General features: G+C 34.9%; 1 protein-coding gene and 1 long non-coding RNA gene across 2 annotated transcripts; both read left to right on the top strand.

Annotated features, from left to right (window-relative positions):
- Nucleotides 1-419: 419 nt before the first annotated feature.
- Nucleotides 420-4,742, top strand: LOC113313078. The gene is made up of 6 exons (XM_026561803.1): nt 420-448; nt 551-2,243; nt 2,649-3,274; nt 3,397-3,681; nt 3,758-3,863; nt 4,092-4,742. Exons 1-6 carry the CDS (start codon nt 420-422, stop codon nt 4,740-4,742), a joined length of 3,390 nt encoding a protein of 1,129 aa, XP_026417588.1.
- Nucleotides 4,743-16,756: 12,014 nt separating this feature from the next.
- Nucleotides 16,757-19,019, top strand: LOC113307637. The gene is made up of 3 exons (XR_003339220.1): nt 16,757-17,042; nt 18,122-18,291; nt 18,671-19,019. It is a non-coding gene; the product is annotated as an uncharacterized LOC113307637 (long non-coding RNA).
- The last annotated feature ends 5,251 nt before the right edge of the window (nt 19,020-24,270 follow it).

The following is a 24,270-nucleotide window of genomic DNA, read 5'->3' as shown; positions in this document are numbered from 1 at the left end:
TGACATATGTTGTCTAAACAGTGCGAATAGTTTGTTTGAAGGACTTGATTTCAATTTGATTGGCCAGTTTGTCTAAAGCTTTTCCTGTGTAGGCTGTAGAGGCACTCTTAGTAGCAAATTGTTATACATGTGGCCTGATGTACTCATGTGAGCTAAATATTCATATCAGTACCTCACTCTGGAATATGTATTCTCAATCCCCTTTTTGTATATGTAAATATCTTATGATTTGTTAATCCGTTGTGGTTACTTATGCTGGTTATCATATTTTGATTGCGCCAGGTGCCATTAATCTTTAATAAATTTAACATTCCAACCAAAGAAGTGGCTCCAGTGGTGGTTGAGAAGGGAAATTGAAAGGTTTTTTTTAACTGGATTGAAGAACTGAACAGATTTGCAGATTCAAGTCATTCAAAATTATGAATAAAGATTGGGTTCATTGGCCAAGGTTAATATGTTGTTCACTGTAGAATATTACATTCTTTACATTGGTTTTCCCTCTTTTATTGTTTTATTCCGTGATTAATTATTTTGTCGTTCTTTCATGTAGAGGTGATCTTCCATATCAGAAGGCCTTGAAGAATTTCATAGATACCGTTTGTCAGAGACTTGGAAATCCTTCTGAATTCAGTTGTCCTTGTGTTGATTGTAAGAATATCACTTTCCCACTTCCTCCGAAAGAAGTGCATCTTCACTTGCTGAAACGAGGTTGGGATCCTACATACACTGACTGGGTTTTTCACGGGGAGACTATACACACTTCTACTGATGTACACCAAGAGGGAGCAACAAGGGGATCATATCATATAGATGCTGCTGTTGAAGCTGATGCACATATCGATCAGGGACATGAACCTGTGCAAGATGAGGGTTTGGAAAACCATGTGGAAGAGGAGGACCCACCGTTATATCCTAATTGTAAAACACACACAAAGTTATCCATCACTGTTGAATTGTATAGGCACAAGACAGTAAATGGTTTATCTAGGAAATCTTTTGACGAACTTCTCAAGACAATCGGTTCCTTGTTGCCGCCGGATCATTGTCTTCCTTGCTCAACATATGAAGTGAAAAAGCTCCTGAAATCTTATCAATTGACTTACCAGAAAATACATGCTTGTATTAATGATTGTTGTTTGTTTAGAAAAGATTTGAAAGATGCAGACGAGTGTCCTAAATGTCATTATTCTAGGTGGAAGGCAGACACATCTAACATGGACGATGCTGAAATGATAGACAAGCCGCAAAAGAAGATATCGGTGAAGGTGCTTAGGTACTTCCCCATTGTGCCTAGATTGAGAAGATTGTTTCAATCAGCAGCACTGGCTGAGCAGTTGATATGGCACGCGACGAACAAGAGTAAGGATGGGAAGATGCGTCATCCAACAGATTCTTTGGATTGGAAGCACATAGACACAAAGTATCCCGAGTTTGCTTCAGATCCCCGTAATTTGCGTCTTGGGATTGCTGCTGATGGATTTAATCCATTTGGTGATCTTTCCGCAGCCCACAGTTGTTGGCCAGTGATGCTCGTGGTTTATAATTTGCCCCCTAAGTTGTGTATGCAAGGTGACAACATAATTCTGAGCATGCTGATTCCAGGAAAAAAACAACCGGGTAATGACATTGATGTATACTTGCAGCCCTTGATTGATGATCTTTTTGAGTTGTGGGAGAAAGGGGTGCAGGTATATGATTCGTTTACTAAAACAGATTTTAACTTGAAGGCGTTATTAATGTGGACAATAAACGATTTCCCTGCATATGGTAATTTATCTGGATGTACGTATAAAGGGAAGGCAGCCTGTCCTCTTTGCGGTGAAAATACACTTTCAAACTGGTTGGCATTTAGTCGTAAAACTGTCTACTTGAATCATAGGAGATTTCTTCGTCATAATAATCCTCTTCGGCAGAAAAAAGACTGGTTTAATGGAGAGATTGAGAGGAAGGAAAACCCACCTGTTATGTCTGGTGCTGCTGCACTTGAATGTCAGAATATTATTACAAATGATTTTGGGAAAGCGGAGAAGAACGAGGAGGAGATAAGGAAAAAGAAAGAGCAAAAGAAGAAGAATAAGGGCAAGAGTAGTGCGGCAGCAAGTGCAAATGTGGGTAATTCTAAATGTGGGAAGCGGAAAAGGGATGTTGTTGCTGATGCGGCTATTTCTGGTGCAAATGATGATGAAACTGAACTTCGAGTGTTTAACAAACGGTCAATATTCTTCGACTTGCCTTACTGGAAGGTTAGTTCCATAACTTCAAACTTACTTGTTAATATTTGGCTATGGGTTCTTCTGCTTTGCACCATGTTAGCCTCTAAACTTCACATTATCAACAAATGCAATCTAAATGGCACACTCGTTCTTTTGATATAGTGTTTGGGAAGTATAATGCATCTGAGTACTTTTCCCAATGTGATAAAGCATCGGCAGCATCAGTTTGATTGCACCATAATTGACACATAATAGTATATTTTCAGTATAATGAGCATTTTGTTTCTGTTTTTTTTTAGCATGACATTATAATAAAATTAATTACTTACCTAAGATTCGATAGCATGACATTATAACTTTCACATAGATTAAATGTCTGATCTTTTATTTCTTTATAGAATTAATTACTAATGTTGGATTTTTCCATCTTCCTAGGATTTATTACTACGGCACAATATTGATGTTATGCATACAAAAAAAAATGTTTGCGAGAGTATTATTGGTACCATATTGAATATAAAGTCCAAAACAAAAGACGGTCTAAAGTCCCGCAATGATCTGAAGAGTATGGGAATAAGACCAGAATTACATCCAGTAGAGATAAATGGAAAAACGATCCTTCCACCAGCACCATACTGTTTAAATGACAAGGAAAAGGCTATATTGTATAATAGGATGAGAAATTTAAAGGTTCCATATGGTTTTAGTTCTGATCTTAGAAAGCATTTCTCAAAAGATGGTTGCTTAGGTGTTCTTAAGGCTCATGATTACCATGTTCTTATGCAACAAATATTACCCGTTGCTTTGCAAGGACTTTTACCTGTAGGTCCAAGGGAGGCAATTTTCAGGTTATGTTCTTATTTTCACGAAATATGCCAAAGGGCAGTTGATCTCCATAGATTAATAGAACTTGAAGTAGAAGTTGCTGAGACTTTGTGTATGTTTGAGAGGTACTTCCCTCCGTCACTTTTTGATGTCATGATGCACTTGACAATTCACCTAGCTCGAGAAGTGCGATTATGTGGACCTGTACAATATCGTTGGATGTATCCATTTGAAAGGTATGCCAATTTAATTTATATTACTTCTGTTTTTTGGTTTCGTGTAGAAAGTTATGCCCTTTGTATCTTAGAGATACTAATATTTAATTAACTAGTAACTGTTGCATACTCAACTTTCCTAGGTATATGAAGACATTCAAAGAATATGTAAAGAATTATGCACAACCTGAAGCTTGTATAGCCGAGTGTTATCTTGGAATGAAGTGTGTTAGGTATTTTGATATTCGTAAGGCCCAAGCAGCTGAAACAGGAGTAGAGCAAAGGCGTAACAAAAACACTCAAAATGGTTCCACACCGGCAGCACGTCCTCTTTCTAAAGGTGTCCAAGTGCGTATGGATAGTGAGAAGTTAAAGATAGCTCACAGATATGTGCTTTTTAACACACCCGAAATTGACCCATATATGATGTAAGTATGATTTTCACGTTTATTAAAAATGGTCTGTCAATTAATACTTCATTTTCTAATTTTAATTTTGTCTTAGAATGCATATGGACGAGTTAAAATCTCCTGCTGGGAGGGCAATTACTAGTGAAGACCAACTCAATTCCATACAGTCTGACACATTTGCAGATTGGTTTCAACAAAAGGTATGTTTAGTCCACTGTTAGTCAGATTATGCATCTTAGTATAGTTTAAACACTTGGACATTTTGCTGCTGCGGAAAACTACTACAAAAAACACAAATGCGTGTGATTTTGTTTCATTCTATCACATAGAACAATCCATGTTCGGCACACCATCATATAAATCTAACTTCTTATGCTTAGATAACAAATTTAGTTATATTCTTATGTCCTGAGATTATACATTTGTAGGTTAAGATGCAAATTGAACAAGGCATGCCAATATCATACACGGTAGAATGGTTGTCATATGGGCCGTTGGAAAACTACATATCATATAAAGGCTTGGTTATCAATAACACTAGGTTTATTACGAAGGATGTTAAGAGAGTCACACAAAACAGTGGAGTTTCAATTGAATCAACAACCTTAGTTGCAGGATTGTCAGAAACTAGTGGGTTCTACGGTGTTTTAGAAGAAATTCTATTGTTGGACTACAATCATATGTTTCAAATTCCAATATTCAAATGTGATTGGGCTCACACCAATTTTGGTGTGAAGGTAGAAGATGGCTTTACATTAGTCAATTTAAAGCAGCATAAGAACCAATACTGTAATGATCCATTCATTTTAGCAAAGAAAGCGCGACAAGTTTTCTATTCTCGAGAGTCAAATACATCTAACTGGTATGTGATGGTGAAACCACCGCCCAGGGGTTTCCATGAATTAGAGGAATACAATGAAAAGCATGACACAAATTTCCAACCAGTGGATACTTCAACTCTTGGTTTCCAAATGGATGACGAGAACGAGAGTTACTTAAGAGAAGATGGGGAATATACCATAGTGGTTCCGACAAAGAAGAAGAACAAAAAGAAGAAGAAAAATAAGTTCACAAGTTAGATCAGTAGTTTATTGTTTTTACGGTATTGTATTCTTACTTTAGCAATATTTGGTGTTATTTGCCTTCTCAGTAATCTACTTCAAATGCTATTCTCAAGTTTCTTGCTACAGCTGAGTGTGTAGTTCTGTATGAGTTTCCTGCTATTCTCAAGTTTCTTGCTACAGCTGAGTGTGTAGTTCTGTATTGGCTTGTGTATTTATCACTTATCAAACTCTATGTTCTATTGTTGGTAATTCAGGGATGCTTTTGTTATCATCATTTGTGTGTGAATATCGGTTTGGAGATGGTAATGTTTTTCAGAATATTTGTTTGTTTGATGGTATACTTTTGCCATAATTCCCCAGTTGCATGCTTTGCTTAAAGCGGGTGGTCTTATAGAATGTATGTGATTATTTACAGAGAAGAATGTATATGGTTACAGAGAATGCTTCGCGCTCTTTGCGGCTCAGTCGGCTTTGAGCATTATATTTTGTTTTACAACGCTTATGAAGGGTTGTCATAATAGTACATTAAAGAACCACCAACTTTACAGAACTTGTGATAGTGTAGGTATGGTTAGTGGTGTAGACTTCCATATAGGAGGCTCAGGGTCGAATCCCCCAAACCTAATTTTTTCCCACATTCTATATTTTAACTTTAACAACACTTATAAGTGTCGTTATACGTTTCTATTAAAAAAAAGAAAAAACCCAAACTTGTGAACTGTAAGGATGGTTGATGAGCTATACATCCATGCATTAGGTTCATGTTCGAATCTCCCCTCTAACGTATTTTTCATTATCATATTTTTGTGTTCTTCAACAACACTTGTGAGAATTGTGATAGGCTAAGTCACTACACTTATGAAACAAAGTTGTTATACCTAAATGTCGTCACAACAGTTTTGCTAAAGGAGTTGTCGTTTGTTTTCTTAGCGCAACCCCTTGTTCTTAAGGGTTGGTAGTGATGATATACGACAACTCTTTCTTTGAAACCAGTTGTAAAACATAGGACTTTCTACGATGTATAGCGAAGTGTTGTAAATCTCCAGTTGTAGATGTATATTTTTCCCGTAGTGATCCAACAATAGAGAGATATTGCTTTGATTTTAAGCAAACTTAACTTGAATCTTAAATCAGGTTTTCATTTCACAGTGAATATTGAATGCTTTGTTAATAAGCAAACCTAGCTTTGACTGTAAGCATCCCTGATTTGAAATCTATTAAGGAAAAACTCTAGAAACTGGAAAACCTAATCCCCACACTTCTATGTGATACTAGTTGCGTACTAGAGTCGATTGTCCTTTAACCTAGTTTTTTCCAAAACTGTGTAGGTTAACGACTTGAAGACTTAATTGGGATTCTGAAGTCAGATCCATCTATTTTCTCTGTAGTTGCGTATTTTGATCTTACATCTTCTATTATATTGAGTACTATCTTTTCTAAGATTTTCTGAAGATTTATCTCCGATAGGTAAGATATAAGAATTATTCACAAAGATCTTCGCCTCATTCTTTGTTATTCCGCAATAACCTTTTCTACTACCATATAGTTAATTTATTGTGAGGTGATTGATATTTCTATGCTTCACTCGGTGTTGTGAGACCGGATTATCAATTGGTTCCCGTGCACCTTGAATTATCTTAAGACGGAACAAAACTTCACAGGTATTTCTGTGCGAGACAGATTTATCTATCAGAATAGACTTATTTGTGGGAGACAGATAAGTCTTCGACTTTGGGTCTTAGAAACTCTTGGTTGTGGATGAGATCAACTAAGGGAATCAAGTGCGTAGAGTCCTGCTGGGATTCAGAGGCGTAATGAACGCGACTGTACCTTGATCAGTGTGAGATTGGTTAGGGCTCAACTATATTCTAGTCTGAAGTTAAGTTGTAGTAGGCTAGTGTCTGTAATGACTTAATACATTTTGGTGTTCAAGTTTTGAATAGGTACCGGAGTTTTCTGCATTTACGGTTTCCTCGTTGAAAAAATTTGTGGTGTCCATATTATTTCTTTTCAGCATTATATTTGTTTCTATAGTTGAAATATCACAGGTTGTGCGTATATCAATCAATTAGTAAATCCAACCGTGCTTGGTGGATATGAATTTATTGTCACTTGGATATTGGTCATTGTTACCATCAAAGTTATTTCTCATATCAATCAGGCTCACAGAGTCCTATCTGTTTGATTGCAGATTGAATTGAGAAACAGAGATATAACTCTTGGATATATTTCCTTGATTGAGTCTGACTGTTTAGTTGATTATATCAGAGTTATATCGAAGTTAGTCCATAAAGATTACCTAACACAATATTGGGTGTGGTTGTTAGACCCCCTCTTTTTCAAGTTTAGATTAGAAGATTTGATCAAAATCTAGGTCAGTTTTCGACTCATTGATTCATTCTTCTGTTTTTCATCAATCTAAAAACATAGGTCAGTTTAAATTAGAATAAACTGATCAAAATCTAGGTCAGTTTTCGACTCGTTGATTCTTCTTCAGTTTTTCATCGATCTCAGCTCATCTTCAAAATCAAAAATCTCGATTTGTTTTTCGTTGAAGAGAAAAAATGGTTATGAATCGAAAAATTAAAAGAAGAATTATAGAAAAACGTGGTTCATCATAAAACTAGAAGAAAAACTGCTGATGATTCCCTCCAGCAACAACAAGAAGCAAGAGTAAAAGTTGTTACTCCACCAACAACACTAAAAAGGTAAGACTTATCAGTTTTATCAGTTTGATTTTGAAGAAATATAGTAACACATATCATTTTGTGTGTAAAACCTATTATTTATTATGTAGTGGTCCATAAGTAGCATATCAGTTTGTGTGTAAAACTTTCCAGTGTATAGTGGTCAATAAGTAGCATATTAACATATTGAAACTACATATTGACATGTGAAAACCTGTCAATATGGATATGTAGTATGTGAAAACCTCATTTACCCTGTCAATATGTAGTGTTACTTACTATCAATATGTAGTGGATACTTACATATCAATTTTGTCAATATGTACAACAACAAAAACCAAACAAAAAACAGCAACAACTACTTTACCAAGAAGAAAAAAGGACGAGAAAAAAAATTGTCCTGAAAAAAAGGGTATATATTTTATTAGTTTGATCTTTAAGAAACGTAGTGGTACATATTCGTTTGTGTGTAAAACTTATCAGTATGTAGTGGTCCAAAAGTAGCATATTAGTCTGTGTGTAAAACTTTCCAGTATGTAGTGGTTAATAAGTAGCATATTAACATATAGAAACTACATATTGACATGTGAAAACCTGTCAATATGGATATGTTGTACGTGAAAACCACATTTATCCTGTCAATATGTATTGTTACTTATTATCAATATGTAGTGGACACTTACATCTCAATTGTGCCAATATGTACAACAACAAAAACTTAACGAAAAATAGCAGCAACTACTTCACCAAAAAGAAAAAAGGACGAGAAAAGCAATTTTCCTGGAAAAAAAGGGTAAGTTCTGGAGATGCCGAGCAATTACAAGTGAAGAATCAGAAACAAAGGGTCAATTTAGCATGCAGATTACTAACAACATATCCACCAAAGATCAGTTAGAAACTGACAGATAAAAATTAATCCTAATTGCTAAAAGTAGTCTGACAGAAAATATCAATATGTGCTAAGAAGTAAACTAGCTTTATATTAACATAACATATTTTTATGTACTAGGGGATTTTGGAAATTTATGACAGTATTATTGTTGCGTTTGGGACTTTGGAAATTGGAACTATTATTTTGGTAGTAATTTGCATTGTCTTACTTTTGTTATGACAGTATTATTGTCGTGTTTGTTAACATTAATTACTTGTAAGTACCAATATGTACCGTTATTAGTAGTATCTAACAATACATTTTGATATGCAGTTTTATCACAGTAGTACATATTGATATGTAACTAGGTTATATTGATAGTTTCCATTATTTGAATTTTTATTTTTTCAGTAATTTGCATTCTGTTACTTTGTTTATCACAATAGTATTTTTGTGTTTGTTAACATTATACTGACATACACTGAATAAGATTCTTACATCGGTATTATAAAAAAAAAGATATTTTTTGTGACCCCCATAGATGGTGAATGACACTAAAAGACATTTTTATATATCGATAAAAACGTCTCACTCTGTCATTCAGAACATAATTCAGTTGGGACATAAAAAAAACTTAAAAAACTCAAATAAAAAGTCATATTCAGGAAACAAATGTTTGTACTATAAAAACTAAAGTAACTGTTCCGAAGCGAATTCAGTTGGTACTGACAGATCAAACATTACAAGTAGCCTTGTTGTGGTGAGCTTTCAATTTACCAGCTGGTGGAAGAATGGTATCGTCGTCTGTTTACTCATCGAGTCTATAATAAAAAAATAAGAAGTCAACAATACATATCAATATATGCATGGTATATTTGTTGTTTAAAAATCCATTGTACTGTATGATCCTACTTAAGTTATATATTTTAATCCAGAAACACATACCTGACGTAATTAGGAATTGAAAACACACAGTACATATCAATTTGTAAAAGAATAAAAATTATCTTTTACTTGTTATATGTCCTTGTAATGTTACAGAAATGAACAGTACATATGTCCATATACTGTTACAGAAAAAAGACTACATATCAATATGTACAAATAAAATAATCGATGGACTTAACTAGATCCATGCACTAATATGGCAAACTTCAAATTCTCTAAAGTCAAAGATGATATAACCAAATAACCAATGTGGTATTTCTTGTGGTATACATGAGAGTAGCAAGAAATATCTGAATCATGACCAACAACAGAAATGTTGACCCTGCTAACAAAATATGTGCACATAAAAATATGTATATGCATTACGTATTAATATGTACTAAAAGGATCATATCAGAAAAAATCATGATATATGCAGTACGTATTAATATGTACATTGTATCTACTGATGCAGCTTATATACAATACATATCGATATCTATTGATGCTAATGAACTACAGATATATGAAACAAGAGGAATTACTACATGATCTGTCTAATGAACAAAAATAACTCTATTATAACACTAAGTCTGCGTTGCTGTTAACATCCATAAGCCTAGAAGAACTAGATACGTCAACTGAATAACATCCACCTGCAAATCAAAGAAATCTGATTTGCAAAATGTAAAGCGACAAGACTTTAGAGGGACACATTAGAAAGAACAGAGACTATCACTTCATTATGTACATAGTTAATAACGATAGTTGATGGAGTAAAATAGCTCCAAGCATTACAGATAGCAAACTTCAAATCCTCTGATGTCGAAGACGATGTAACCAAATATCTAAAATGATATTGCTTGTAGTATACATGAGAGTGGTGAGAAATATCTGAAGATATGTTGACCCTGTAAAAAAAATGATACAAAATTAACAAACCCAAAAATGTATTATGCAGTTCTTAAGATACATATTGATATGTACTTTGTATTTTTCTAAAATGGCTATGTGTTAAACATTTTGATATGTACTACAGGATCATATTAAAAAAAAGAGCATGTTATATGTATTACGTATTGATATCTAATACAGGATAAATGTCAACGTTGCTATATCTAGAGATGCAGTTCATACGATACATATTGACATGTACTACATGATCATATTTAGAAAAAAAAACATGCTCTATGCAATACGTATTGATATGTAGTGTCAGTATCAGTATCAGTATCAACATTGTATATCTAGTTCATATGATACATATTGACATGTACCACATAATCGTTTTTTTTAAAGCATATTATATGCAACACGTATTGATATGTAGTGACAATATCAATATCAACATTGTGTATCTATTTGATGCAGATTCATACAAAAACACATGATTTATGTAATGGACAAAAAATATTTCCATTACAACACTAAGATTCAACAAAAATTTACTTAAAAGAGTACTTAAAAACGAATCATTACATATGACTTTCATACACTACATGATCATATCAAAAACAATTACTTACTAATCGAGAAAGAAATTGAACAATGTACATTATCTGATCATCACGATTTCAGAAAAAAGCAAACAAAAACAAAAAGCAGCAGCAACAAAACAACAGAGAAAAATGATTATAGTGAAGTGCCTTATTCAAATCTAACAATCTAAAAACAGCAGCAAAAGATATCAGCGAGACAAATGCAGTAGCAGAGATCAGCGAGGACAAAAAGCAGTAGTATAGAGCAAGAAACTCGGATCTCAGATGAAGAAAAAAATAGTAAATAAAACAGAGTTCGAATTTCGGTTCTTCGTTATATAAAGGTGCGGAAGGGTATGTTTGGTATACACAAAAAAAGAATTCAAATCAATCGCCTGTGACTGGACGAGGGATTAAAGATTCTCGTTCAAAAACATGCGAAACAATTTTTTTTGTAGGTGGAATACACACTAACGGGTTTCTCTCAACTGGATTAGCCAGCAATTCCTATAATGAGAATTACTGGTTGATCCATTTTTGAAAACCTATTTAATGGGTGGTCCACTCATATAATGTTATATAGAGTCGGTTTATAAATGGATTACTCACCTCCTACGTGTCAATAAAATGAAGTTAAATCTTATTAGCATAAGACGTGTATTAATACGTGTTTTAATCCTCACATTTTATCGTGAGTACAAATATTCGTGTACTTATATACGAATATGAGTGAACAGTAACGATTTCCACTTTCATTTCATCATATGCGTACTTAATTAGGAATTACACTTCCATTAATGTATGTGTTATTGTGGACCCTTCATACAAGTGGATTGGTAAAAACCATTCCATATGAGTCGGAGCTGATGATCTACAAGACGTTATTACCACGAATTGCTCGATAACTGCGGTGTGTTCGTTTGATCTATTAGAGGAGACGTAGCGGGAGAAATATCTATAATTGGCGGAGATTATTATTTTTTCTTCCCTGATTCTTTTTTTTTATGTCCATTGAATATAATTTTAAATCTGTACTTACCTATTTTATTCTTGTTGTGGTCAGGATACCATAACGGATTAAAGTTTCGATTTGTACAGTCAAATTGAACTTTATCCTAATTAAGGTGCATATATATATCAACGTGATATATATTTTAATTTGTAATTGTTGGTAAGTATGGGATGGTGAGTATCACAACTCCGTGAACTTTGTCAATTTTTTTAATTATTTTTGTTATGGTACTTGCGGTTTTAATACCGGCGAAGCGAGAAATTGTTGTATCCCTAAAGGATAACATAAATTTAATTTCTCTTGCTCTAAATAATCTCCATAGATTTTGAAATAATTCCACCAGAAGCTGGAATTTCTTCTAGCATAGTATGGATGAAAAAGACACGATCCGCTAGCCGTTCGGTCCCAGAAGTGACCCGTTATAAAAGTGCTAGTCGTTCCTATTGGCGGTCCCTGAAGTGACCAAGTAGGAAACTTTGCCATAAAGAGTGTATCCAATTGTACACTTGTAAATTAATATTTTGTTGGTCGTGAAGGTGACAAAATTGGAGATTTATTGATATTGTATTAGTGCCATATTTGTTTTGATGTTTATCCTTTGTTTTAAGTTTTGTCTATTTTCTTTGCTTGTTTTTGTAAATAATGGATTCCAGAAGCAATCCATGAGATGTTGTCGACTCCAGAAGCAGTCAAACATATATTCTGTTCCTTCCTGTAATAATCCAAAATTTATGGGTTCCATCAGTCATCCATAAAATAGACTTTAGAACTGGTCTATCGAAATAGTTGGATTTCAGGAATAGCCATAAAATTCTTGGGTTCCCGAAGTAGCACATGGTTACGTAATGATTTTGTTAATGACTTATTAATGCATGTCTCTCGTCCGACTGCGACATCGGATATGGATTCCTGAAGTAATCTATCCATTTTAAATAGACGATAGAGATATTTGTCTCAAAACAAGGGAACAACAAACACAAATTTTTCGAACCATTTCTATAACCTTGTAGAGGTTTTGGGAAATGTGAAATTCCATTCCGGGTTCGAATAATATGATAGACGGTTCTGGAAGAGCGTGTATCATTTTGGTGGTACAACAGTCATCTTTATTAACGCCTTATAATATTCCGGATTCCTGAAGAATCTGTTGAGTTTTTGAGAATATTTGGTGTTATCGCCTTGAAATGATAAACGGACATTTTTATGGAGTACTTTGTTACTTCATTTGTTTTTGTGGCAGAAGCACATTTAGAAAAGATTGAGACTCTCTCTTTTATGGGGTGTACTGTATGAAAATTCTATCAGTAGAATCTCAAAGTGTCATTAGTCAGAAGTCTAATGACCTTGATTTTTTTTATGCTCAGGCATGATCGGTATGGACACCAAAGTTCTACCAATATGAGTAGACAATTTAAAATGCTCATGGACATCCTTTACGGAACCTGAAGCTTCCGTCAAACAAGGATGTAAATGGTGTTGTTATTCCTCTGAGACATTTGGCTCTTTAACTAGCATTGACAATTATATTATAGTAACCCGTTGCCGAATCACCGATATTAATCCCTAGAGAGGATTTAAGGTGGCACTTGTAGGGCTTATTCACCCTTCACTATAGACAATTTTCAGTACGATACGGTATTAACAGACGCATCCATTGGATGGTCTCTTGTGTTTTCTAAGATGCTCACACTCATTGTTTGGTTGCATACCTATTTTTTTTTGGACTTTCCTATTTAGTTCATTTATCATGATGGTAAGTTTACATGCATTTGATGCTTTGCCTTAAGTTAATGTTGTATCGAGCGTATAGTTAGCACATGTGCGCACTTGACACGGTCTAGTTGAGTTATTTGGTTAAGCATCTTTAGTTCATTGTTCGACCAACTGTTTACCATCATTATTGTTTTTGGAAGCAACCTTACATTTTAAATTTACGTGTTTGATCCATAAAGTCACCTAACTATATATGTTGATTTCGATTTATAAGATATTTAAAACCCTGAGCTGGTAATGTCTTATTGAAGATGAGATTGTACTCCCGTCGTTAAGGGGCGGAAGTAAACCGTTATAAGGAACGACGTGAAATGTCTCATCTCTTGTCGAGCCTGCATCTATTTTTGGGTACATTTTTGTGTAGTTAAATTAAAACCCAAAGACTATCATGAGAAGAATTTCCTTTGAAAATCAGGCAATTATGGAACCAGAAGTTTCCAGAAATAAGATAGTAATGTTTCCGCCATGATCAAGAAAACTAAAATGCTACCAGAAGTTGGCATGACAACCCGCCACCAGAAGTTTGGCAAGAGTAGGGTTGATAACCTTTAAGGTTCTCCCACTTCAGTCAGGGGGATAAACGTCACCATAAAAGGATGGTACAAATTATGATAACCTAAAAGGTTTTCCCGCCTTAACCAGGAGGAGAAAGACTGCCACCTGAAGATGACACGTATTATGTCGACAAAATTTAAGGGTTTTCCCTTGAAGTCATGGAGATGACAGGAACCACCTGAAGGTTACAGTGAACAATGTTGACAAATTAAATAGGTTATCTGATTAAGTGTTTATCCTGATTAAAGAAAGTATGGCTGCCACTAGAACTGGCGTGAGACATCTTCTTGGTTTTCTCACACCAAGATATTGGATGTAATTGAGGTGTTGGAGATTACTCATGATTAGAACACATAGCTAAAGTAGCTTTTGAAAAATATTTTCTGTCACTTGTTTGAGAATGCAGACACGAGAAGTTGTCACAGCAGGTTGAATCATGCATCTCGCAGTAACCAAGTCGTGTGTTAAAACACGCGTAAGGCCTGAATAACCGCCTCATATATGCCTCTTAAAATAAATTCCAATCACTTTTCTAATATGTAGTGCTCTTGAAGAGAGACACAGATAGTGCTCGTGAAGACTATCAAAATATGATCCACATTCTCTAAGATTGAAACTCCTTATTGAATATGAGGAGGTGATAATGCCCTTGAAGTGGCGCTGGTACCAGTATGTGAAACTTGTATTGATTGTGCATGCATTAGAGAAATGTGTGGGATCTATATGATTGTCGATTATTTTTTATAATAGTGATTGTGTACCCCTCTGCAGAGGAACATCGACATTGTGATTGGTAGGCATAAAATTTGATCTCCTCAAACTAAGTTAGAGGATGAAATATCTCGAAAAAACGCAAAAGTTCGGATCCGACTCACATCGTAAAATTGTAAGGCGTGAAAATTACAGGTTGGTGTTTGAAATGAAGCGCAGAGAGAATAAAATAATCGTGTAAAATGCGATTTGAGGGTTTTTCCTTCTGAACCCCCAGGATTGGTTCTGTAAAACAAAAAAATATTCTCCTAATATAGATGCACTTTAGCGTGATGGTCACTGAAGGACTCATATTGCATCCCGTTATGACTAGTAATTGTAATGAATCCCTAAAGGATTCGAGGTTCTCTGACTCAGGCAGCCAGCCACCTGACTTTGTGAATTATGTCAGGCACCTGACTTTCTTTATTATCTTGTGTTTTCTAACTTTTGTTTTGCAGGTTGCACTTTTAGATACTGAAATTGATTCTACAGTATTTATGAGTTTACAAAAGGTCTTTCATTGTTATGCCTGAAGTTAAGCGTAAAACAGAATTTGGTGTGCAATGGACTGAGGATTTAAATGTGAGGTGTACAATGGCGATTGTGCACCCGCTGCAGTCAATCCTCCATAAACTGCAAACGGTAAAGCGGTTTTCTGAAGGCTATATAATGTTTGCACCACCAGCCGCTTTAAGAAGTCATGCTTCAGTGGGAGTAAACTCGTAGAATCTTTGGCTGGACTAAAACGCGTTGTACTCTTTTTCCTTCGCTAAGGTTCCCGATGGATTTTCCTTGTTAAGGTTTTAACGAGGCAGCATATGCGTGTCCAGCACCACCTTTGGGCAACGTCCTTTGTACTCTTTTTCCTTTGGTCTGGTTTTGTCCCACGTGGTTTTTCAAACGAGGTTTTTTTTTAATGAAGCAACATTAGCATTGCCGTCAGCAGTATTATGAACTTTGGGCACTCAGGTTTTGTCCCAAGTGGTTTTCCTGGTGCGGGAACTCAGGTTTTGTCCCAAGTGGTTTTCCTGACGCAGTTTTGTCAAAGAAAATATTTTGTGGCGGCGACCACCCTCATTCCAAGCTCAGGTTTTGTCCTAAATGGTTTTCCTGACGCAACTTTGACAGAGGAAGCATTTCATGACAGTGACCAACCTCACTCCAAGTTCAGGTTTTTCCTAAATGGTTTTCCTGACACGATTTCGACGACGGGAGAAAATGTGTGACACCCATCATCACTTTAAAGCTACAAGTGTTTTATTACTTTTCTCAAATGGTTTTTCTGGCGAAGTTCTTGGCGAGGCAATTATCTCCTAACGACCTATATCACCGAAGGCATCGAGTACTCCAGTTTGTTAAATCAACATACAAACAAAGATTTTACTGAAGCATCTATACTTAGATCGGTGGTCATCCAAAGGAAGTGTTATATAGAATCGGTTAAAAATGGATGACTCACCTCCTACGTGTCAATAAAATGAAGTTAAATCTTATTAACATAACACGTGTATTAATACGTATTTTAATCCTCATATTTTATTGTGAGTATAAATAATTGTGTACTTATATACGAATATGAGTGAACGACTTCCACTTTCATTTCATCGTATGCGTACTTAATTAGGAATTACACTTCCATTAATATATGTGTTATTGTGGACCCTTCGTATAAGTGGATTGGTAAAAACCATTCCATATGAGTCGGAGATGATGATTCACAAGATATAACTTATTTTAGCCGCTAGTCCATTTTTATGATTTTGGACTAACAAAATTAATCAAACGTCCACCACATGTGTGGGACTTCTTAAATCACTTATCTAAATTCCAAAATTAACCCTCTATTTTAATAATAGCCATAACCAAATTCATTTCGCTTTTTATGAATGTTTGAGTCGAAGAAGCTCTGGCTATGAACTTTATTCTCTTCTTTTTCAAATTGATCTCAGAATATTGGTTGGTCTCAACTAATTAAGATTCAAACTAGCTATTTCTCATTTGGGTTTGCGTTTTGGTATAATCCAACAATACATATATGATTTGAGTTGATATTTTGATGTACTGCGTATGGGTTGAGTAGGTATTCCGATGTACTTCGAATTAGGTGAGTGAATATTTGGTGTGCTGTGAGCTTCCAAGTTAGTTGAACCTAATGAAAACCAATTCATTATGATAAGATAAAACATTTACCAAGTGAAGGAGGAGATGGATACAAGATTGAAATCGGCTTCGGTTGATAATTTTTCTAAACAAAATACGGTACGTGCATGGTCAATCCGTCATGATTCAAGGATAATTGTTATACGATATAAGGATAATTGTTATACGATATTTTGTCATTTGAGTACATATTTTGTTTTTCTCTGTACATGAGTATATGTACTGTCATACCTACTAAGCTTTCACTGAGTACGTATCTATATTTACTGGATTTTTACTCAGTACATATCAATATCTACTAGGCTCTCGATTCTTATTTTCTTCGGTACATTTGTATCCTTACTGCAATTTCTATGATTCTGTTTTAATTTTCAATATCCTCAGTGTGTAGTTTTTTTGTTGCTTCAGAAATTTTGATAAAAAGTGCATGTGTAAAGAAATATTTTTCCCATTCGTTTGTACTCACGTTTATTTTGCTTGTCCAACTATAGTTGTAGTCCCGAGGTCTTTCAAGACTCAGTGGAAGAATATTCCCCAAATTGGGTCGGCTCAGATCCTTTGCTGGAATGATACAAACCTTGAAACTAAAAAAAAATGGTAGACCATATTCATTTAGCGGAGCAGAAATTATAGAATGTAGTAAATGAAAATGCAAAGCTTCAAGTGAAGCAGAAAGATGAAGTAAAACTTCAACTTGCTATCTTTTTGTATTTACCATATTCATTTGCTGGAGAAGAAATTACAGAATGTAGTATATGAGCAACTTTTCAACTTGCTGTATTTTTTAGTAACTAGTCTAGCTAATTGGGTTTTCTCAGCATCTATTTGTGTTTCTTTCTAGATTCTCTAGGTGATTGTGCATTTATTGTGGGATGAAAAGTGTTCGATGTGTCCTTGCATTTGGTTTCACTCAGTACACACCAATATGTACTAGGGTTTTCTTCGGTATGTATGAATATGTACTAGGGTTTCACCCAGTACGTATCAATATGTACTAGGGTTTTTCTCAGTACATACCAATATGTAATACGGTTTCACCCAGTACATGTCAATATGTACTAGTTTTACCATGAATTTGGGATATTTTCTCTCTAGAATTTTGTGATTATGTTGGTTATTAGTTTGCACAATGATCTATAATAGTGACTATAATAATTTGGTTATTATTCATATAACAGGTGCACAAGGAATTAAGGGAATGGCTTGCAAAGGATGTCAGTGCTTATGAAGAAAACTAATTGAGATTTCCTCCTTCAGTTCCAGAGTATAGCAAAAGCGTCGGCGCATCCAGTAAATTTAAGATGTCCATAACAAAGATTTAGCTCAGCATGGGATATCATTATCTGGAGTGAGTATCATCTTGAAATTCTGTTAAACCAAATAGTATCTTGTAACTGTGTTTGTCAATTGAGTACATATTTTGATGCACTGCAGGGAAATGACTAACAAATTTGTAGAATTCACATAATACATGTCATTATCCATTATATAATATCTACTAGGTTCCATAGTACATATCTTGTTTTCTTCAGTACATGTGTATATGTACTTTGATATCTACTATGTTTCACGCAGTACATAATTATATCTATTAAGCTATCAATTCTTGTTTTCTCCAGTACATATGTATACATTACGTGCTTTCCATGTTGAATCTTTATTCAGTTTCCGATTTTCTATTTTGATTTTGAAAGTTTGTTGGATTTTTGTTGAAAAATTACTTGCAGACAAAGAGGATGCTGGAGTTTTAATGCAAAATTCAGCAGACCCCCAAGTGAAGGGGAGGTGAGGTAACACATGAGCGTAAGAAATGTTTTGGCATTGAATATCATAAAATAACGACTCAGTTTGGAACAAGAGATTTTAGCCCCTTTTACACTCATCTCCTTTTCGTATCGCTCATCTAAGAAACACCCATTTTGTAACTGGGAGTAGGGAGTAAATTTATTAAGATGGTTGTAATTTTATATGTCCAGAATAATGAATCATTTGTTTCAGAAGACTGCCTATAAATATGTAGTACAGTATATACTTTCTTTTGTAAAGTGTGTAGAAGTTGGTCTTTCAACTTTTAGAAAATCAAGCTACGTACTACTGAGGTTTATAATGAGTTTATCTAAACAAAGTTAGTGATTCATAATAATTTAAGTGTTATTCAAGTGAAAGATGTCACACTATTGCAAATGAAGAAAAAAAAAGATACATATTAAGAAATAAAAAATGGTTTTTTATTGGAAATACAGATTCAGCCGTTTATTGTCCATCAGCTGTATGTCATTCTCCCAACAGTTCAACCATATAATGTTATTCTATGATGCTCTGTTATCTTGATCTTCTTCCCACCAACACTACTAAAAATGTCTAGTTACAATTACATACTTCATAATACATGAAGAATGAGCATATAGTTGTTCACGACAATCAATCCAAACTGAAAGCAGCGCAGCTGTACAATCACATATTCAAAAGGATGAGTTTGAGACTAGCAACACTAAATTCAGCGACAACCATTCTTATGTTAACTATGAAAGTGACGATGATTACGAAGAAACATCACTTGAACCAATTCATGGTGGCCTTTCCAAAGGGTGTACAATATAATCTTTCTGGGATCAAGATGAAGATGAAGAGGACTATGATAACACTCGTGTACATCACTTAATCCTTGATCTTAATAATAATCAAGAGCCTATTCAAAGGGTGGAGCTTGAGGATGATGCATTTTTGAGTGTTCTGAAAAAGTTCCTTATAGCGAGATTTGGATCCGCAGAAGAGTGTGTGCCTTGCAACAGAGGAGTATGTTGAGAATGATACCGGTTTAACCAATATTGTGGAAGAGCCAATTGATCTTGCAAATGATTGTAATGAAGATGTTGTTGTCAAGACTTTGGTTAAGGAAGAAACGGAAGAAGACTGGTTGCAAGCTTTAATAGATGACCATGATATACAAGAGGTGAGTAATTCACTTGAGTTTTTCAAGGATGAAGAGGATTTCGTGATACAAGTGATTGTGCAAGGTTTGTCGAACCCTTTGAATATTTATTCTTCTCATTTACCTCTTATTGGTTTGAATGTATGTGCTTCGAGAACATTGTTGAATGATTTTGTTTCTCGATACCCTCCATTAGAGATACTTGATTCTCATACAATGCAGGTTTGTGAACAAGAAGCGGTAGAAGTTCCCGATTTCTATGTTCTTTATACACTTCCAAGTATGGACAAGAATAAGTGTGGGAGAAATTTTATCGGTTAATAGTTTCGTTTCTGTTTTATATTACAAATATTTGTGCGGAGCTAGTGTTTGCAAACAGGTGCTATGGGTGGATCCCTAACTTTTCAGACTATTGGTGTATGGGGAATTTGTCTTGCATGTCGGGCTGACGACTTTAAACCAAGAGCTGCATGGGAGGCAAACCCATTGGTTTTGTATCTCTTATCGTTTATTTATGATCATTTTCTTGTCTTGTTTTTAGCTTCTTCTTGTCTTGTATTTACTTTTTCTGATTTTCTTGTCACATTTCATGTAGTATTTTCCACCTTGACTTTACTTGGATGACTCAATTTACATTGAGGACAATGTAAAGTTTAAGTACGGGGGAGTGGTTAAGCATTTGCATTGTAAATTTTTCAAAAAAATATTCAACTTTTGTGTAAATTAGTGCATGAAAAACTCTGACTTGTAGTTAGTTTAGAGTCACATAGTATTCATGTCTCTAATATTACATCAAAATTATCAGAAGAGTGACTGAACTTAGACATGCTAGAGAACGTGATCGGGTTGCTTACTTGTATGAGAGTTAAAGTTGGATTTAACTATGCCAGTGGCAAATGAGGTGCAGACTGAATTCAGTATTAGAGTTGTGATCCCCAATAGTGGAGACTACCTATTATTACATCAAGGGAGGCACCGACCTTCACTTATTTGTACATGTCTAAATATGTGCTTTTAGAGTGTGTGTCACCGTACGTTAATTCCGGATAGAATGGTGAGCTACCCAACCTCCCACTAATAGAAGCACTATTTTGATCTCTTGAGTGTTATTTTATCAATCATGGGGGGTGACATTAAATTGCTAACTTACATACCACTTGTAATCTTGTTTGCAGTTAGCACCATCCACTTTATCTCTCTCTACACCAATAGGTCCATATAAACACCATCATCATCAACAAGCGGAGCATCACAATTTCGAAGGAAAGTTAAAGACGTTCAAGGTTTGCAAGCAAAGACAAAAAATGAGAAGATTTCAATTCAAGTAAAGCAACAAGACAAGGAGAAAAATTCTTACAAGTTGAAGACTTATGTATAAGAGAGGAGATTATAAAGAATGAGAGTTCAAGAAGTTTATGATATCGAGACGATACAATTTGTGAAGAATCAAGCGGTGAATTACTTACACCATGGCTTTTGTACTTGTATTTTTATTGTATCTTTATTCTTATTTGTTAGTTTGTATTTTATTTTCTCTTGTCTCAAAAAAAAAAGACAAGAGAAAATTTCTTTAGGTTCATCAATAGTTTTATTATTTTGTATATGTTTTATTTTTCTTGTCTCAATCAAAAAAAAAATGAAAAAAGATAAGAAAAAAGAGAGACAAGGAAAATTCATTGTACCATATTTTGGTTTGTTTTAGTTCGTTTTTAGTTTTATGTTTTTTGAAATAAAGCCAATGGAAGAAGGAATATCCATAATAAAGTTTCAAGCAACAAGGATTTGAATAAAAGTGTTATATTGTCAAGATTCTACAAAGTTCAAGATTTCACCATCAAGAATTGAAGATCAAAGACGTAGATGAAGAAAAGGATTGAAGACCGGAGACGTTTCTATGGATGTTGTGAGAGTGGTGCTAACTGCACGTTGAACGGATAACAAGGTAAGTAAGCATATTCCCACATTCGTTAAGTGGTTGATTTCCTTTCTCAGAGATTGTCAGAAAAAACAAAAGGTTTTCAAAATGATAAAAAATGTGGGTTTTTAAAACAATTTAGAGGGTTTTTCCTTCCTACCATTCAACGTGTCGCAGGATTCTGTCTTCATTCCTACCTGGACACATGTGTGACCCATAAAAAAGTGTTTATTATTGAGAGCAACTTCATAAAACCCTTTCTGGTGAGGCAAAGTACGTAGAGATTTTCAATCACTCTCGAACCTGAATTCTTTCGATAAGGGATGGTTATTTCTCTCTCAACTTTTAAGGATGATATTATGTTCTTTGATATGTTTTCTTAGCGCGTTGGATGTTATCATTTCAGAGAGCTGGTAAGTTGGAAAAGTAGGTTTTGTGGGTATACCTCTAGTAAACCATCACGAGACTATAGCTCGTCCACTAGGGACACCTGGGGTTCAAAGGCTTGTTATACATGCTAAGTGTAACCGTAACCTCAACGAAAGGGAGTTGTTGTGTATTAGTTTAGTTTGCTCAAGGACTAGCAAAGTCTAAGTGTGGGGGAATTTGATAGGTGACTAAAACACCTTGATATTTATATATTGTTTATGCTTTCTTTGGGAGTTTTCTTGTACATCATGTATCTTATATTTGTTTTGAGTGTCTAGGTTTTGGAGTCATTTAGTGTAAAAAAAAGGATAAATCATTCATTTGGAGCGAAAAGACGGAGCCAACTGTGAAAGTACGAGGTCACTCCGACGACGTATAGGAAAGATACAAAAAAACAATGATTATGCAGGAGTTTGAACTGTCAGTTTTCTAAGACTGACAATTGAGAAGAAAATATAAGCAACAGAACGGCCCTTATCCAAGGACAGTGGGTGCTGATAGACGTTCCATGTGCTTTGATCTACTTAGGTCGAGAGAGTAAGAATTTGGGTTCAGGCATTGATTCAGAATTGCAAGGAGAGAATACAAGCCATTGCAGGTGAACATGGGATTAAAGCTGACAGTCATGGAAAGGGAATGGAGTAACAGGGAAGAATTGAAGTCGGTTCAGTTGGATGATGGATTAAAACAACCCTGCGATGTTTTTGTTGCAGAATGAGAAGGTATTTTTGGTTTTGGTAATATAATGGGTTTGTGCAAATGGCTCATGATTGAGCTGGTATTAGTGAATGGTTGTCGTTGTAGAAGGTGGATATAATCTGATAATGTTAACTGATGTTGTTGGCCCTAAGTTGTTACCGGAAATTACAGGGTTTAGATGAATGTTAGGACATAAGATGATGCTGCTCGTGGTGGAAATGATGGTTGAGAATCAAATGGGAAGTTAAGAAGGAAATAGTGCAGTTCAGAAACAAAGTTACAGTGGTTGTTTGCAACAAAATAGATGGATGTTAATTCGAACTGGTGGTGTTATTAAAGTGGTGTTTTGGCCCATTGATCGAATACAAATAGGGTATGAATTGAAATAGATGTATGTTAGGTTATGAAAGAGCTGGGTAGTGCTGACTGGGGTTCAAGAATGAATGCCGGAGTTGTGTTAGGTGAATGCTGTTGGGTGCAATAATCAAAATAAAGAAAAAAATCAAATAAGCAAAAGTTATTGATACTTATCTCCTTTATAATGGAAGTGATCGATTGACGAAACGAACAAGCTTCCCATATCTCCACAACAGCAACAAGGCAAAACTTTGAAAAAAAAACAGAGTGAGTCACGTGTTCAACACGATGCTCTTAAGACATTAGCGGCCGACTACACTCAAGAGTGATGCTATAGCCCTTACAGGACGGATGTCTCCAGGATAAAACACCCTACTATACCTACTACTAGCATATGTAGTAGATACTCAACTTGAGCTTAGCAACTCCGGAAAACCGTTAAGGAAAATTGCGAACGCTATAAAATATTTTCCCTTAGGGATCCATCTAAAATATAGAGCAACCCCTTTCCCATATATTTTACAAAAGTAGTGAATTTGTTTACGTAATTGACAAATACAACTTAAAAAGATGAATTCCCCGATGTGGGACTAAAAAGCTTATATAGTCTCTTAAAACAACTAAAAAGTATAAACTCCACGATGTGGGACTAATAAGTTTCATGCACAAACAAAACAATAAATTAATTTTATTTAGTTAAAAACCTTAAAATAATAATTAATAAATATTGTTCCAACAATCCCCCACATGAATGAAAACCTCAATAAAACATGAAAAACACAGATAAATCTTGGTAAGTCAACACCCAATCTCCACGATCCGGCCTGATCGAACAGACATACGGACCGTCTGCGTGTTGAAATCATACTAGTCATTTCAATGTCCTCTCCTTCACACAAAAATGTGTTGACCCCAGGGTCATACTATGGATTGCAAAAATCATATAGTATAGAGAGCTTTCATCTTTAGTACCTCACAAGTGAGATTAAAGGTTC

Source organism: Papaver somniferum, chromosome 9, assembly GCF_003573695.1.
Source record: "Papaver somniferum cultivar HN1 chromosome 9, ASM357369v1, whole genome shotgun sequence".
Taxonomy (NCBI): domain Eukaryota; kingdom Viridiplantae; phylum Streptophyta; class Magnoliopsida; order Ranunculales; family Papaveraceae; genus Papaver; species Papaver somniferum.
This window is presented reverse-complemented; position numbering and strand designations above follow the sequence as displayed.